This window comes from Ranitomeya variabilis, chromosome 3, assembly GCF_051348905.1.
Source record: "Ranitomeya variabilis isolate aRanVar5 chromosome 3, aRanVar5.hap1, whole genome shotgun sequence".
Lineage (NCBI taxonomy): Eukaryota > Metazoa > Chordata > Amphibia > Anura > Dendrobatidae > Ranitomeya > Ranitomeya variabilis.
In genome coordinates this window covers 165675121-165693828 of record NC_135234.1, presented here as the reverse complement: position 1 = coordinate 165693828, position 18708 = coordinate 165675121, and the positions used below count along the sequence as shown (strand labels likewise).

At 41.7% G+C, this 18708-nt stretch overlaps 1 protein-coding gene across 4 annotated transcripts in view; it reads right to left on the bottom strand.

Moving 5' to 3' along the window:
• Positions 1-18708, bottom strand: part of KDM6A (lysine demethylase 6A) — a 223882-nt gene that overhangs the window by 58290 nt on the left and 146884 nt on the right. For 3 of the 4 annotated variants that reach the window (XM_077294825.1, XM_077294827.1, XM_077294826.1), the window contains exons 7-11: positions 13882-13936; positions 5675-5709; positions 4663-4756; positions 4054-4180; positions 1956-2054 (exon numbers count right to left, since the gene is read on the bottom strand). In XM_077294825.1, coding sequence (XP_077150940.1) covers positions 1956-2054; positions 4054-4180; positions 4663-4756; positions 5675-5709; positions 13882-13936 — 410 coding nt within the window. Of the gene's footprint in view, positions 1-1955; positions 2055-4053; positions 4181-4662; positions 4757-5674; positions 5710-13881; positions 13937-14818; positions 15010-18708 lie in introns of those variants that run through there. The other variant, XM_077294828.1, reaches the window with a different exon arrangement.

The window sequence follows — 18708 nt, the reverse complement described above, 5'->3', positions numbered from 1 at the left end:
CAGAGCGTGAGAGACACACAGAGCGTGAGACAGACACACAGAGCGTGAGACAGACACAGAGCGAGAGACAGACACAGAGCGAGAGACAGACACAGAGCGAGAGACAGACACACAGAGCGAGAGACACACACAGAGCGAGAGACAGACACACAGAGCGAGAGACAGACACACAGAGCGAGGGATAGACACACAGAGCGAGAGACAGACACACAGAGCGAGAGACAGACACACACAGACACACAGCGAGAGTTCTTCTCTCAGCAGACAAGCTTTTTGGAGATGGAAATTTCATTCTGCAGCAGGGCTTGGCACCTGTCCACACTGCCAAAAGTACCAATACCTGATTGAAAACAACAGTATCACTGTGCTTGATTGGCCAGCAAACTCGCCTGACCTTAACCTCTTAGAGAATCTATGGGGTATTGTCAGGAGGAAAATGAGAGACACCAGACCCCACAACGCAGATGAGCTGTAGGCTGCTATCAAAGCAACCTTGGCTTCCATAACACCTCAGCAGTGCCACAGGCTGATCGCCTCTATGCCACGCCGCATTGATGCGGTAATTGATGCAAAAGGAGCCCCGACCAAAGTATTGAGTGCATTTACTGAACATACATTTCAGTAGGCCAACATTTCAGAATTTACTGAGATAATGACTTTTGGGTTTTCATTGGCTGGAAACCATAATCATCAACATTAACAGAAATAAACACTTGGAATAGATCACTCGGTTTGTAATGATTCTCTATAATATACAAGTTTCACTCTTTGTATTGAAGAACTGAAATAAATGAACTTTTTGATGATATTCTAATTTTGTGAGAAGCACCTATATGAGATAAACAACTGCAGAACTGGTTCACGGCAAATGTTTGGGTAAAGAAGCATCAAGGATGTAGGATAGCTACAAACCTTACCACCCCCTGTACTCCAGGAACAATAGCTGCCACCAAAAGTGTCCGGCAGCAGCTTATTCCATTTCTACTACAAAGTATGTTGGCTCCAAATAACGGCAACACTGAGAATGTAAGGGCAAATAAAATTGAATGAATATAGTTGTGATGCTGCATAAGAACTACTGCATTTTTATCTACAGTTGGTACCCCATTGAAATAAATTTACCATGAATAAACTGAACAGCAGTAAAAGAAAATCCTTAGCACAAAAATAAGCTTCTCATGGCTGTCATTCATAATGAATACTTATTTAGACCTCTCCCTTATGGATAGAGCAGGAAAATGCTGCCCACAGCTCCTATCCACCCTGTCTGATCTGATACAGGAGAAACCTGCAGTGCTGAGGTAACAAGAGGCTGCTCACACTCCTGTCCACCCAGTCTGAGCTAACACTTGAGACACCAGGGGTGCTGAGTAGTGATCAGCAATCGTGCTCGGATAAGGTCTTATCCGAGCATGCTCTGGTGCTAAGTGTCTTCGGAATGCTCGAAAAATATGTTAAGCGACCCCACGGCTGCATGTCTCGCGGATGTTCGACAACCGCAACACATGTAGAGATTCCATATTTTTCTAGCACACCGAAGACACACTTAACATCCATGAGTGTTTGGATAAGACCTTATCCAAGCACGTTCGCACATCACTAGTGCGGAGGTAAGAAGAGGCTGCTCTCACTGCTGACCATCCTGTGTCTGATCTAATATTGGAGATATCAGGAGAGCGGAGATAAGAGGCGGCTGCTCATACTTATAGCCAGTCTGCCTTACTGAATGCAGAGTGGCTACTGTGCCCGGTAGATTGGCTATATGGTGTAAGTTTTCTCCAGGACACAGCAGGAGGTTCTTAATGCACTTATACAGACATTTTGCATATATATTTTTTCTATTTCCCAGAACACCCATTTAAAGAGAAAAGAAGCTCTAAACAAAAAATATAGCTCAAAATTTGTATTGTGTATATTCCAAACATAAGCAAGAGAATAACAGAGGTCTAACATACCCTATTGAACACCATGTGTCCGCACTTGCCTCCGACTTATCGATAGATTGCCTGTACGATATAAAGGCATCCTGAACCTTGCCAATACTGGAGTAGCACCTTTCAACAGAAGAAATAGATATTATAAGGCATGGAAGCAAACCCCTAAATTCTGTTACCTAAAAACGATTTAGTGCTGTGCTAAATTCAAGGAAAACTCTAAATCGCAAAAAATGTAAAATGATTTTATCAAATCAATCTAAAAAGCATTACTTACATTTGTTAAAGGCACATTCACAATTTCTTATTGTATGGTCTAAAATAGGTGAGATAAAATACATATTGGACTAACTGCTAGGCCCAAGTCAATTCTGAAAACACTACAGCATTTTTTCACATATGGATCCTCTCAGCCACCTACTGTGCACATAAAGCCCCCGTCACACTAAGCGAGGTCGCTAGCGAGATCGCTGCTGAGTCACAAGTTTTGTGACGCAACAGCGACCTCAGTAGCGATCTCGCTATGTGTGACACGTACCAGCGATCAGGCCTCTGCTGTGAGATCGCTGGTCGTGTCGGAATGGCCTGGGCCTTTTTTTATCGTTGAGGTCCCTCTGGGTAGCACACATCGCTGTGTTTGACACCTTACCAACGACCTCGTTGACGACTCAGACACCGACACATAGGCGTGCATTTGCGTTGCCTTTTCCGCACCCCTCCGTTCCGATTGGTGGTCGCTACTGCGTTCTGATTGGCGGTCATGCCTTCAACAGAAGGCGACATGTGTCGCCTCATAAGGCAAGGCCGCCACCAATCAGAACGCAGTAGCGACCACCATTCGGAACTGAATGGGCGCGGAAAAGGAAACGCAAATGCACGCCTGTGTGACTACAACGTCACACAGGAAGTCCCTCATCGAGGTCTGAATCGTAATAATAGCTGCCATGTGACAGGGTCACAACGACCAACGACATCGTTGTACAGGTCGCTACAGGTCGCCGCATCGCTGCTGCGTCGTTGGGAAGATCTCACTGTTTGACATCTCGCCATCCCTGACAGGTCGTATCGTTGTCGGGATCGCTTTAGCGTCGCTAAGTGTGACGGGGCCTTAACTGCTTGCACAGAAGTTGGCAAGAAGCATTGCTTTCTATGCAAATAGTGAAGGACAGCTTTGCTCCTTGACAAAATGGATTGTGGGGTCTCGGCAATTAGAACTTCACCAGTTAGGAATTGACAGCGAATCCTAGAGATATGTGATAAAGTACTATAGTGAGTAAAGTTCTGTAAATATTAGGAAGTAGTTTTTGGATTATTAAACAGGATTACCCACCAGTCAGAATTTAAATGGGTACACCGGGGAGAAAAATTGTTCTGTCCCTACCCTCAAACTATAAAGATGAGTTGCCCAGTGAAATTATTTTATCTTTATAACACTTGTAATTGTCTGTGACAAATACGTCACACATCAATGTGCACCTTACCCCTGTAAGTAACAACCAGTCTGAGAAGAGGGGTTTGGCTATGCCCCCTGTTCTTTGCAGAGAAACCGCTATTAATCAGGAGACTTGCTGGTCATAACAGTATGGAGCTGCATACTGCTGCAATGTCCCAGACGGAGGGGGTGAGCAGTGAAGAGCAGCTCCTGTCTCACCATCCCGGATAAAGGTCTCCCTGTCTACAGTCCAAGGTTAGGGGGCGTTGCCTGCTCCCTGCTAGTAGCCCTGCAGTGAAGGGATCATCATAGGGCTTGCTGCTGATACTTTAAGCCAGGCAGAGTGGGGGGGAAATCAGATCCCACCCTAACCACGCCCCCTCTTCTCAGACTGGCTGTTACTCAGTGGGGATAGTCACACTGCTGAGTGTGGGGAAAGTCACACTGTTGAGTGACCTATTGTCTGAGACATGAGGGGGGGAGCAATGAGGAGCAGCTCCTGTCCCACGGAATTATGAGTGTTCTAAAAACAATAGAACTGCACTGGACATCTCATCATTATAGATTATGAGGGCAGGAACAGTACATTTTTTTAAATCTCTCCAGAGCACCCCTTTAAGAAGTTTAGGCAAATAGTGACAATAAAATACAAGAATAGTTATATTAATAAAAATTTTATATGATTACCTTCCAAGGAAATACCAGGACTGACCAGAGTTGGGATCTGCTTCTAATGATCGCTGCAGATACTGAATAGCATAGCTGGCCTTTGTGGCTTTATCTCCCAACTGATCAATAGTGTGATGCATCCATCCTAGTGAAATATAAAAGATAATCAGCTTTAAACAAAAAAAAAAAACATATGGAAAAAAACTGGCAGAACTGCAATCATATCCACCACGAGAACTGGACTGTGGTCTTGTAGAACAAAAATCTTAAGTATTTTCTGCTTTTACCATATTCTATATGAAAAGGGTTCATGATCAACCACCCATTACTGGATGTTATAAAATCTAGCAGAACCACATTTATACACATTTCAAGAGGAGACAACACCATTCTGTGCTGACCCACTGCTTCTCATGACCCATGGGAATGAAGCTGGATATAAGCAAAGTTAAGAAATTGAGTGAGCCCCAAATAAGTACAAAGATGACTACCGTAGTAAAGAATTGTTTGCGATTACAGATGTATGTAGAGAAAGTTTTCAACACATCCCCTGGTCGCAAACCAGACCGCTCACAACCATATCCATAGGACAATGAAATTGCAGGGAAGACAGCATAGCTTTCATACCTAACTGCTGTAAAACAGTTGCTTTTACTTGGATAGGAAGGTTTTCAGTCTGCAGAAGTTGCTCATATGCTTCTTTTGCAGAGTGGTACTTTCTCTGTTAATAGAAACAAAAATTATATGCCACAAAAGTGAAATAATAAACAGTGCACAATGCAGTGGAAGCAGCTAAAAAGAAACATATTGGAACTTTTCTTAATACTGCCAACGTCAATACCTGTCTGGCATGTCTAAAACAGAACTCATTTTCCAGAAATCCTTTAATACATAAAATCTGCACCTTTTGGGGGGCAGATGCTTTGTGCTTTCACTGCACTAGTTTTTATCAATGTTGATTTAGGCTATGTGCTCACGTTCAGGATTTTTCGAGTTTTTTTTCCGCCTTTTCTGCTATAAAAACGCAATAAAAACGCATACATATGTATCCCATCATTTATAACACATTCCGCAATTTTTGTGCATATGTTGTTTTTTTCCGTGAAAAAAATGCATCGCGGTAGAAAAACGCATGTTCATTAATTTTGCGGATTTCCCATATTACTCCCATATATTATTGCATCCCAGAACCTCCGGAAAAAAACGCAAAAATCCGCAAAAAAAGCGTGAAAAAAAAATGCGAGAAAAACGCATGAGGATTTCTTGCAGAAAATGTCCGGTTTTGTTCAGGAAATGTCTGCAAGAAATCCTGACGTGTGCAAACAGCCTTCATCTGTAAATTTTTAGGAGGTTCGTCTAATTCTTTTTGCAGGAGCCCCAGACTCCTCAGCTTTCTCCTGCCTTATTTACAGGTCGGACCAGAGACATCATCAAAACACTAGCCCAAACTGTGTGCTCTCTGATGCCATCAGCAAGTTTTTTTTTCTACTTAGTCAGAATATCAAACAGAGTATTGCATTTATAAAGGATTGTAACAACACAAAGCCCCAAAATCTGTGAACACATGAGATTTCAAACAGTTGACACAGTACAATGTTTTCCATAGAAAACAATACATTTTAATATAAAGCCGTGTTACCTGCGTTTCGTATAAGTGAGCAATGTGAAACTGGACTGCATGAAGAGAAAGAAAAAAAAATAAATTAGAAGAGAGAATTGAATCTACTGGATTAACACCAGAGTAATAATAGAAAATGTAAGGGACCAAGTCACTAAAGTGGTTTTAAAAAGGCAACGTGATAGATGACTTCCGGTCATTTTGACATGCACTCCATAAATTATCAGTCACACAAAGTAGATCTCTGCATATCTTCAGCAACAATTGACAATCAACGACCATAACAAAAGCAGATTTAAGAGTAGAAAAGTAACATTTTCTTCACAAAAAATGGCCAACCTATGTATGTCAATTCACTTAATTGGTCGTTTTATGCTTCGAGGTCCGGAGCGAGTTACTATTTAGTGATATCTGTGTGCAGATTCATACAAGGAAGGATGTCAATCGCTAATTAGGGCCGCCCACCGGACTCCCAAGCAGAGATTCATTGAAGAAAAAAAAAAGTTATACTAAATATTTTGCCTATAAACCGATCACTGCTCAGCAGCTCCCACAATTTCATATAATGGTCAGCGGTGTCTAAAGACTATGGGTAAGGCATAATTCAGACGTCCTTGAGACATGTACTTTTTCTGTGTTTATTATGGTCAAAACACGTACCTGTAATATTCTAATTTTTTTAAAAAAAATACGTCTTTTTTGCAGGCAGTGTGGTGCTCAAAAAAAAAATAAAAAAAAAAATGGCACAAAGCATGCTTATTTTTGCACAGATCAAAATGATTCAAAAGTCTGTGGGTCCTTGTAAATCACGGATAGCATCAACATTATAGCACTTCACGTCACGTGATCGGGGGTCATCGGTGAGTCAGCATGACAACCAGAGACCTCTACGGTTTTTGATGACGGATTGCTTTGAGCGCCACCCTGTAGCAGTAATTCTGCTACATAGAGGCAATCTGAGCATCGCCTCTATGTAGCAGAGCCGATCAAGTTGTGGCAGCTTCTATCCTCCCATGGAGACTGTTGAAGCATGCCAAAAGTATATAAAAAAAAATGCTTTTAGAAATATGAAAAAAAAAAAAAAAAATCACCCCCTTTTGCCGCATTCAAAATAAAACAAACAAACAAAAAAACCCTACACATATTTGGTATCGCCGCGTTCAGAATCGCCCAATCAATAAAAATATAACCTGATCACTAAACGGCGTAGCAAGAAAAAAAGATCGAAACGACAGAATTACGTTTTTTCATCGCCGCAACATTGCATTAAAATGCAATAACAGGCGATCAAAAAAAGTGTCTGCACAAATGTGATATCATTAAAAACATCAGCTTGGCACGCAAAAAATAAGCCCTCACCCAACCCGAGACCACGAAAAATGGAGACGCTACGGGTCTAGGAAAACTGCGTAGTTTTTTTTTTTTTAGCAAACTTTAGAATTCTTTTTCACCACTTAAGATTAAAAAAAAAAAAAAAAAGAATATACACATGTTTGGTGTCTATGAACTCGCAATGACCTGGAGAATCATATTGGCAGGTCAGTTTTAGCATTTAGTGAACCTAACAAAAAAGCCAAACAGAAAGCAAGTGTGGGAATGCACTTTTTTTTTTGCAATTTCACTACAATTGGAATTTTTTTTCCCGTTTTCTAGTACGCAACATGGTAAAACCAATGGTATTGTTCAAAAGTACCACTCGTCCCGCAAAAAACAAGCCCTCACACGGCCATATTGACAGAAAAATAAAAAAGTTATGGCTCTGGAAAGAAGGGGAATAAAAAACAAAAATGCAAAACCGAAAAAAGCTCCGGAGGTGAGGGGGTTACAAAAACAACACTATAATTAGTCTGTAATTTGCTCTTAATCAAGCGGTGAGCAGTTCTAGTACATTTTGGCGCATGTGCAATAAAGGGGGGGGGAGAATGATTGGAGATGAAAAAAGGGGCAACAGCTCTCCAAAAATAATTTAAAGGCAACCTATCATAAATTTGTAAAGTAAATACACAGCTGTTAGGCCATGTGCACACGTTCAGGATTTTTCGCTTTTTTTCACATTTTTTCCTCTATAAAAACTTGATAAAAACGTGAAAAAAACGTATGCCTCCTATTATTTACAGGGTATTCCGTATTTTTTGTGCAAATGTTGCATTTTTTTCTGCGAAAAAAATCGCATCGTGGAAAAAAAAGGAACATGTTCATTAAATTTGCGGAATTGCGGGGATTCCGCACACCTAGGAGCGCATTGATCTGCTTACTTCCCGCACGGGGCTATGCACACCATGCGGGAAGTGAGCAGATCATGTGCGGTTGGTACCCAGGGTGGAGGAGAGGAGACTCTCCTCCACGGACTGGGCACCATATAATTGTAAAAAAAAAAAAAAAAAAAAAGAATTAAAATAAAAAATAGTGATATACTCACCTGCGATGGCCCCAGAGGCATGCTGCCGCTTCCGTTCCTTTAGATGGTCTGTTTGAAGGACCTGCCATGACGTCGCGGTCTTGTGATTGGTCGCGTGACTGCTCATGTGACCGCTCAAGCGACCAATCACAAGCCGCGACGTCATCGAAGGTCCTGCACACACACAGCATCTATAGGAACGGACGCCGCTGAGGAGATCAGCTGTCTGCAGATGAGTATAACCTTTTTTTTAATCTTTTTTATTATTTTTAAACATTCTATCTTTTACTATTGATGCTGCATAGGCAGCATCTACAGGTCCTTCTCAAAAAATTAGCATATAGTGTTAAATTTCATTATTTACCATAATGTAATGATTACAATTAAACTTTCATATATTATAGATTCATTATCCACCAACTGAAATTTGTCAGGTCTTTTATTGTTTTAATACTGATGATTTTGGCATACAACTCCTGATAACCCAAAAAACCTGTCTCAATAAATTAGCATATTTCACCCGTCCAATCAAATAAAAGTGTTTTTTAATAACAAACCAAAAAACCAACAAATAATAATGTTCAGTTATGCACTCAATACTTGGTCGGGAATCCTTTGGCAGAAATTACTGCTTCAATGCGGCGTGGCATGGAGGCAATCAGCCTGTGACACTGCTGAGATGTTATGGAGGCCCAGGATGCTTCAATAGCGGCCTTAAGCTCATCCAGAGTGTTGGGTCTTGCGTCTCTCAACTTTCTCTTCACAATATCCCACAGATTCTCTATGTGGTTCAGGTCAGGAGAGTTGGCAGGCCAATTGAGCACAGTAATACCATGGTCAGTAAACCATTTACCAGTGGTTTTGGCACTGTGAGCAGGTGCCAGGTCGTGCTGAAAAATGAAATCTTCATCTCCATAAAGCATTTCAGCCGATGGAAGCATGAAGTGCTCCAAAATCTCCTGATAGCTAGCTGCATTGACCCTGCCCTTGATGAAACACAGTGGACCAACACCAGCAGCTGACATGGCACCCCACACCATCACTGACTGTGGGTACTTGACACTGGACTTCAGGCATTTTGGCATTTCCTTCTCCCCAGTCTTCCTCCAGACTCTGGCACCTTGATTTCCGAATGACATGCAAAATTTGCTTTCATCAGAAAAAAGTACTTGGGACCACTTAGCAACAGTCCAGTGCTGCTTCTCTGTAGCCCAGGTCAGGCGCTTCTGCCGCAGTTTATGGTTCAAAAGTGGCTTTACCTGGGGAATGCGGCTCCTGTAGCCCATTTCCTGCACACGCCTGTGCACGGTGGCTCTGGATGTTTCCACACCAGACTCAGTCCACTGCTTCCTCAGCAATCTTCCTCAGGGTCCGGTCACCTCTTCTCGTTGTACAGCGTTTTCTGCCACATTGTTTCCTTCCAACAGACTTACCATTGAGGTGCCTTGATACAGCACTCTGGGAACAGCCTATTTGTTGAGAAATTTCTTTCTGGGTCTTACCCTCTTGCTTGAGGGTGTCAATGATGGCCTTCTTGACATATGTCAGGTCGCTAGTCTTACCCATGATGGGGGTTTTGAGTAATGAACCAGGCAGGGAGTTTTTAAAAGCCTCAGGTATCTTTTGCATGTGTTTAGAGTTAATTAGTTGATTCAGAAGATTAGGGTAATAGGTCGTTTAGAGAACCTTTTCTTGATATGCTAATTTATTGAGACAGGTTTTTTGGGTTATCAGGAGTTGTATGCCAAAATCATCAGTATTAAAACAATAAAAGACCTGACAAATTTCAGTTGGTGGATAATGAATCTATAATATATGAAAGTTTAATTGTAATCATTACATTATGGTAAATAATGAAATGTAACACTATATGCTAATTTTTTGAGAAGGACCTGTATAGTAAAAAGTTGGTCACACTTGTCAAACAGTATGTTTGACAAGTGTGACCAACCTGTCAGTTTCCAAGCGATGCTACAGATCGCTTGGAAAACTTTAGCATTCTGCAAGCTAATTACGCTTGCAAAATGCTAAAAAAAACGTGAAAAAAACGGGGGAAAAACGCAAAAAAAAAAAAATGCGGATTTCTTGCAGAAAATTTCCGGTTTTCTTCAGGAAATTTCTGCAAGAAATCCTGACGTGTGCACATACCCTTATGGTGCTGTAATACTGATTACATTGATGGCTTTGGAGACCAAATACACTTTGTGCTTCTTCTTTAATTGTCATTTGCAGTTTCTGATTAGATTTCGGTGCACAGGGATGGATCTGTGCACTGCGTCTTCTCCTCCCTGTCTGTGAATAGCAGTTCTTCTGCGACCTCTTCTAATAGGCCGGGGAATCACATACATGGAGGAGACGACCCAGTGCACAGTCCAGTCCCTGTGCACTGAAACCCAATTAATAGAAAACGCCAAATGGCGATTACAGAATCACCAAGTAAATTTCTCCATCAAATGTATCAATTTATTCGGTATTACTGCACAATTACAGCCATGTCTTTACTTAAAATCATGCTGACTGGTTCTCTTTAAAGAAGCACTCCTCTCATCAAAGTTTTTATGCTCTTAATATATTGTAATCTTATTATATAGCACAGTATACAATTGCTCATTCAGCCTTTCTACCCAGCTAAATCTATTTTCTCTGCTCCATTTATAAACAGGATGTTTCTTGCCCCTGCAGAAATCATTCCCTCTTTAACTTCTTACCCAGCCTCCCTCCCCCCAGTCATTGACTTTTGCAGTGATTGATGGACTCAGAGGGAAAATTGATCTACTGTTTCTACATAGACCTTAGAAGAGTTCAGCTACTCAGTTTTTAATTACGTGATGTCATAGACCTAATGGAAAAAGAAGAATTAGCTGGGTAGAAAGGCCAAATGAGCAAGTACACAGTGCTATATAGGATGACTGCAATATATTGAGAGGATACACATTTTGATGGGAGGAGGAGTGCTTCGTTAACCCCTTTCTGCCAGCTGACGGAATAGTACGTCAGCTGGCAGCATCCCCCGCTTTGAGGTGGGCTCCGGTGGTGAGCCCACCTCAAAGCTGCGGCATGTCAGTTGCTTTTAACAGCTGACATGTGCCCGCAACAGGCGCCAGCGGAATCATGATCCGCTCGCGCCTATTAACCCCTTCATGACCTCTACCGTACTATTACTGCGGAGGTCGGATCCCCTGCTCTGATGTGGGCTCCGGCGCTGAGCTCACCTCAAAGCCGAGACATGTCAGCTGTTTTGAACAGCTGACATGTGCCCGCAATAGCGGCGGATGAAATCGCGATTCACTCGCTGCTATTAACTATTTAAATGCCACTGTCAAATGCTGACAGCGGCATTTAACCAGCGCTTCCGGCCATCAGGCCGGAAATGAGAGCATAGCCGACCCCCATCACATGATCGGGGGTCAGCGATGCATCTGCATAGTAACAATAGAGGTCCGTGAGACCTCTATGGTTGCTGATGCCGGATTGCTATGATCGCCTCCCTGTGGTCGGCGCTCATAGCAATGCAGGAATTCAGCTACATAGGAGCGATCTGATGATCGCTCCCATGTAGCTGAGCCGATCGAGTTGTGCCAGCTTCTAGCCTCCCATGGAGGCTATTGAAGCATGGCAAAAGTAAAAAAAAAAGAAAAAAATGAAAAATATATATATATATATATATATATATATATATAAAAGTTTAAATCACCCCCCTTTCGCCCCATTCAAAATAAAAAAAAAAAAAAAATCAAACCTACACGTATTTGGTATCGCCAAGTTCAGAATCGCCGGATCTATCAATAAAAAAAGATGAACCTGATCACTAAACGGCGTAGCGAGAAAAAAAATCAAAGCGCCAGAATTCCTTTTTTTGGTCGCCGCGACACTCCATTAAAATGCAATAACGAGCGATCAAAAGAACGTATCTGCACAAATGTGGTATCATTAAAAACGTCAGCTCGGCACACAAAAAATAAGCCGTCACCCAACCTGAGATCACAAAAAATGGAGACGCCAAGGGTAACGGAAAATTGCACAATTTTTTTTTTTTCAGCAAACTTTGGAATTTTTTTTCCACCTCTTAGATAAAAGAGAACCTAGAGATGTTTGGTGTCTATGAACTTGTAATGACCTGGAGAATAACAATGGCAGGTCGGTTTTAGCATTTAGTGAACCTAGCAAAAAATCCAAACAAAAAAGTGTGGGATTGCACTTTATTTTGCAATTTAACTTTCTAGTACATGACATGGTAAAACCAATGGTGTCATTCAAAAGTACAACATGTCCCGCAAAAAATAAGCCCTCACATGGCTATATAGACGGAAAAATAAAAAAGTTAAGTCTCTTGAAAGAAGAGGAGCGAAAAACAAACAAAATCTCCGGGGGTTAAGGATTTGTACCTGTTAACCCCTTTCTGACCAAGGGCATAATAGTACGCGGATGTCGGGCACCCTCTCTTTGATGCAAGCTCCGGCAGTGAGCCCACATCTTTGCCAGCACATGTCAGCTGTTTTGAACAGCTGACATGTGCCGCTAACTGCCGCGGGAGGAAACGCGTTCCACACGCAGCTATTATCCCATTAAATGCCACTGTCAAAATGGACAGCGGCATTTAACATGCACTTCTGGCAATCACGCCGGAAATCCACCCATCGGTGACCCCCGTCACGTGATCGCGGGTCACCCATGGGTTGGCATGACAACCAAAAGTCTCCTGAAGACCTCTACGGGTGTCACTGCCGGATTGCAATAGCAAGTAATTCTGTTACATACAGGCGATCCGATCATCGCCTACATTTAGCAGAGGCGATCGGGTTATGGCAGCTTCAAGTCTCCCATGGAAACTATTGAAGCATGCCAAAAATGAAAAAAAAAATATTTTTAAAAATATAAAAAACAAAGAAATATAAAAGTTCAAATAACCCCCCTTTCACCCCATTTAAAATAAAACCATAACAAAATCAAATATACACATATTTGGTATTGCCAAGTTCAGAATCTCGCAATCTATCAATAAAAAAAAGGACTAACCTGATCGCTAAACGGCGTAGCGAGAAGGATGAAAAACGCCAGAATTATGTTTTTTTGGTCGCCGTGACAATGCATTAAAATGCAATAAGCTGGCGATCTATTTGCATCAAAATGTTATCATTAAAAAAGTAAACTCGGCATGCCAAAAATAAGTCCTCACCCAACCCAAGATCACGAAAAATGATGACGCTACGGGTATCGGAATTGTTTTTTTAAAAGTTTGGAAATTTTTTTCACCACTTGGATAAAAAAAAACCTATACGTGTTTGGTGTCTACGAACTCAATGACCTGGAGAATCATAATGGCAGGTCAGTTTTAGCATTTAATGAACATACTAAGAAAAGCAAAACAAAAAACTGCGGGTTTGCACTTTTTTGCAATTTCACCACACTAGGATTTTTTTTTACCCCGTTTTCAAGTACACGACATGGTAAAACCAATAGTGTCGTTCAAAAGCACAACTCATCCAGCAAAAATCAAGCCCTCACATGGCCATTTTGACCAATAAAAAAAGTTATGGCTCTGGGAAGAAGGGGAGCAAAAAATGAAAATGCAAAACCAAAAATAACCCTGGTCGTTAAGGGGTTAATCTATTATAGGCGATAACTTTTTGATCGCTGGGGGTCAGATAGTTGGGAAAGACAACATTCAGGACATCGCTCTTCAGCACTTTCGCTCCATTCATGCTCTATGGGACTGCAGGAGACAGCCGAGAGCTGATCGCAGCCATCTCTAGCAGTTATGGAGTGAGAACATATCAATGACACCATAACATAAGCTTTGCCCAACGGACACAAACAGAAATGTACTTACTTTCAGCTTTGGACAAAGTGCAGGGATTGCAGTCAATCAAAGCCAACTGAAAATGCTGTGGGGAAAAAAAAGACATCTACATGAAGAGGAACAACCAAACAATGCTACACAGATTACCTGAAAGAGTTAACACTTTTGCACAAGTAATAGTGGTAGCATTTCTACATGCATCCAAACAATATAGAGCAGAGGAATGAAAGACACGTATGGAAACAGTTAATATTCCCACATAAAGGAAGGCGGCTGCAGTACTCTAATGATTTCATAATGTAGAAATAGAAACCTAAGATTCAGGAAGGAGGAGCCCGTTTCTTCATGCTTAATAACTTGACAGCTTTCAGGCCTTAGTCATTGGGGGGGAAGGGGGCATTTTTTTCCCCCCATTTGTAACAATAATTTACAGATTCAATGCACACAGCTGTACAAATTAATGTACCCTTGCTGCATACATGTACATGACTATATATCAGCCGGATATGGGGCCGTTACCATGGAAATGTTACTTGGGGAATTTAGAAAATGACTAAATATGAAGTAAATAATAGAAGTGAGATAACGGAAGCACATTATGCTAGAGGACCCTCCACACCAAATATTATGGTGGCATGAATGATGGAAATATCCTGCGCTCACATTACTACATTTCCAACTATATGCCCTAAATACACAATTACAGTAAAAATAAAAGATTATGCTAAAAACCCATCCAGCTCGTATACACTACATAATAATCTAATGCTAGGAAAAGACATTCATACATTTTGCAAGGTCCAATGACAGATTGTGCATTAAAATACACAAGACAAAAAAGCAGCAATCCGGTCTCAGCTCCATTACCAGGAATACGCTCAATATCTTCCTGCTACAGAGACAGCAAAGTGATAGGTAAATGTAATGAGAAACTGCAACACAATGAACGAACGAGGAAGACACTCACCAATGGCGAAAAATGCAAGAAAAGCCAGGCTAATCTGAGACGGGTGCCTGCAACAAGCAGCGGCGGCTAGGAAACATCTGCACCTCATCCAAATATTGCGGTACTGAAGCTGGCTACTGCTGTGTGAGATGGTTATTATGCAGGAGAGGCCACTGCAGTTCACAGACGACACACAATACCTCAAGGCAGACAGCAGTCTATAGAAATTCACAGTAAGAGGATTTACCTAGAAAGCGCAGCCCTGAATCTTAAAGAGAAAGTCTGGAAGAATGATACAGATTTCTATTATACATAGGACATGGTTAATCTCATGTCACCAGGATGCCAGGCCATTTTTACTTTCCACTTCTTTATTTCTAATTCTAGCACATAATGGGGTTAGGGATCAGGTATGTAAGAATTTTTGTAAATACACTGATTTGTTCAGTGTCTGAGCTTCGCCCTCCTCTGTAACTTGGCGCCAAATGTCTTTGTGAACTGTTGCGAATGGTTAGGTACACAAGTCAGAGCATCTAAAGCTCAGCGCTACAGAATACGCTGGCTTCCACCATGCACACTAGCCCAGGAGCCAGGCTACACACTTGCCCCTGGCACGCTCAGAGCAAAGGCCTCCATACACACTAAAATCAGCCAAACCAACTAAGGCCAAGTTCACAATGCTCTCCGCTGAGCACTGCGACTTGTTAGCCATCAGAATCTCCAGAAGACAGGATTCCAATGGAAAACCTGACGAGTCCCAACAGAGCAATTCACCATCACAAGGCACTTACCATTCTCCTGGTCGAAGTAATGACAGGCATGGTAAAGATGGTAACTATTCTGGCGAGTTCATTTATGGCACTTGCTCCCAAAGGATTTCAATGGGGACCTCAACTGCCAATTTGTTGTAAAATATTGTATGATGTACACTCGGGTATATACACATTATAGATACGATCATGCTGTAGCGCAGGCACCAATGCCAGCCTGCAGAAGGTGATTTCTTTTAATTATATAGAATATTCACTATGTAAACTAGGGGGCAGGTCAGTGAGGGATCAGTGACAAGTCAGAAGCCATCAGTATGAATACCTAATCAGAGCACCACATGAAGACCCCCCCCCACAGGCCACCCCAGAGCACGAGCATATCATTAATCTTTATTTTCAATTTTGAGTTAAAGATTTCATCAACCAAGGTATCATTTTAATCAGCATAACAGCGCTGACCCGACACTCTCTGCATGTTACTCAGCACAATCGTGCTGACAGGTTCCCTTTAAACCTTGCCATTTTAAAACTTTAAGCATATTCTTCTTTAACTTATTTGTTGAACGACTTGACCTGGGTGTTTTGGGTCATTGTTTTGCTGCATGACCCAAGTTCTCTCAAGATTCAGCTCAAGGACAGATGTTCTATCATTTTCCTTATAATTTGCAGATAAAATTCAGCCGTAATGATACCCGTCCGCACTCCGAGCATACTGGGTTCGGCCACTAATCATGGCATATAGCTGGAAGTGATGTACATGCCATTGCGCATGTCTACAACCCTTAGCAGTCTGAGCTCGGCAGTGCATACCCTGTGCATGCCCAGAGAGCGTGTACAGACCTGCGCTCCACAAGGAGAGAATCTAGTGCGCAGGTCCGGAAGTGTGTGCTCCTCATCTGCAAAGGAGGCTTGGACGAGAAGCAGGCGTGCGTTCCATTCCATCCTCCACGCCTGCCTTCAGGTATTTATTTTAATAGAGGCACGCACTGACACAATTGAGCTATATGGTAAATGGACCTCTATTATGTGCAATAGCACTTAGGCGAACTACGGTAACCGCACTATCTAAAAGGAAATGTGGGACCTCCGGATACATCCACACTGATCATTTATTATTTTAGCCACTTCAGCACGCTCCTATCTATGGTCCCTGATGAGCCCTGATTTGAGAGGGCGAAACGCGTAGGGACGCTATAAGAAAAACTGGGACAAGTGACCAGACAAGTGACCAGACAAGTGACCAGACAAGTGACCAGACAAGTGACCAGACAAGTGACCTACTATGGTGACTTTAGCAAGATATTTTATTGCATTATGAACCATGACTTATATTGTATGACATCAGGCTGCCTTGTTTCTGCTTGGATATTGAGCCCAAGATGATTGGGATACTGTGATTAATTTAGCAAGCTATTTGTCTGCAAAAGCCCGGTATCATTGTTCTATTAATCCAGGGCATTGGTATGATATAAGGACTTTGCTGATGCACCTACACTGATGTTGATTCACCCAATATGTTGATATGTGAAGTATACAATGATCTCATATCTAGTGAGACCCTAATGATACTGGGGCAAGTCGTGGTCACTGTGACATTAATGCAGCTAGTCTTTATCTATCCTAGTTGTATCTATTTATGATATTTACTTTAGTTGGATTGGCCTAAGCATTTAGGGTGACTATATCTTAACTACTAAATTACCCAAAAATACCCCTCTAATAGGTCAGCACCTCAGATTTGTGATATTTCATTGATTGATCATTATTTTTTGCAAATTCACTGCAGATTATTCCAGCTAGATAGAGCCTTGTGTGAATGTTGTTGGGTTTGGGCGTGGGTAGTTGGTAGGGACACTTAGGGCTAGGAGGGACAGTTGACGAGGAGTGGTGGCGCCACATCGATTTTTAGGGTGCCAACCTCCACTGTCAGGAAGGGCTAGTTCATTAGGAGCCCTCTAGGGTCACTTTAGGAATTTTCACCCTCATCTGGTACATTATTGGCCCTGTGTTCACAATTTACCCACCTCGGGTGTTGGTAATTTGTGTTTTTTTCAAGCTATGGTTAGCATCTTTTAATGCATATCTATTAAAAGTATTTTTTAAGGGTTTTTTCGTTTTGTGGTTTTTTCATTAATTATACCCTGTACAAAATTTATTCTGGTGGTTTTAAAGATTTCATCAACCAAGGTATCATTTTAATCAGCAAGGGGTATTCCCATCACCAAGATGCTACCCCAATATGTAGTAGGTGTAATAAGATTATTAGTAAATACCGGTACCTTCAATTATAAATGTAGAGTAGGTCTTCTCATGTCGTTTAACCCCATGGCGCTGTGCATTGCAGTAGCTTAGACTGAAGAAATAAAATCGCCACTCCAATGACTGAAAAAAGTTATGTGAGGGAATCGCCTAACGATATAACGTGATTTTTAAACAATACTTGTAGCTTTTCTTTGACAAAAACATGTTAGTGATGAGCATAAGTTTAAGGAGGTGACAGGTTCCCTTTAATGATGACAAGCTATGCTGGCAGAGATGCAGCAAAACAGACCCAAGACATGATACTACCACCACCATGTTTCACAGAAAATGGGGGGTTTTCTTTCTCCAAACAGAACCCTTCTCATTTAAACCAAAAAGCTCAACTTTAATCTAATCTGTCCACAAAACACTGAAACCACAGCCTTCTAGCTTGTCCAGTTGATCTATAGCAAACTGCAGAGACACACCATTAAGCATCAGTGTACTCCTGAAGGGTGGACTCGTCATGAACATTATCTAAAGCGAAAGAGGACTTCAGTTGTTCCTTTTTAACTCTTCGAAGTCTGGTAAAGATCAAACCTTTTTTTAAACCCCTTTCCAACATGTGGCGTAATAGTGCACACATATCGGACTCCCCCTGAGCCCGCACCATTACGGGCACATGACAGCTAATCTATACAGCTGACATGTGTCCGCAACAGCTGCGGGTGGATCTAGTTAAATGCCGCTGTCAATCTCTGACAGCAGGAAAGATATATATCTTTGTACAGTGTTAGGCCTCTTTTCACACTTCCGTTTTTTACAATCAGTCACAATCCGTCAAAATGTTGAAAAGACAAATCCTGAGCAGATTGTAAAAAACTGGCGCACTAGGTCCGT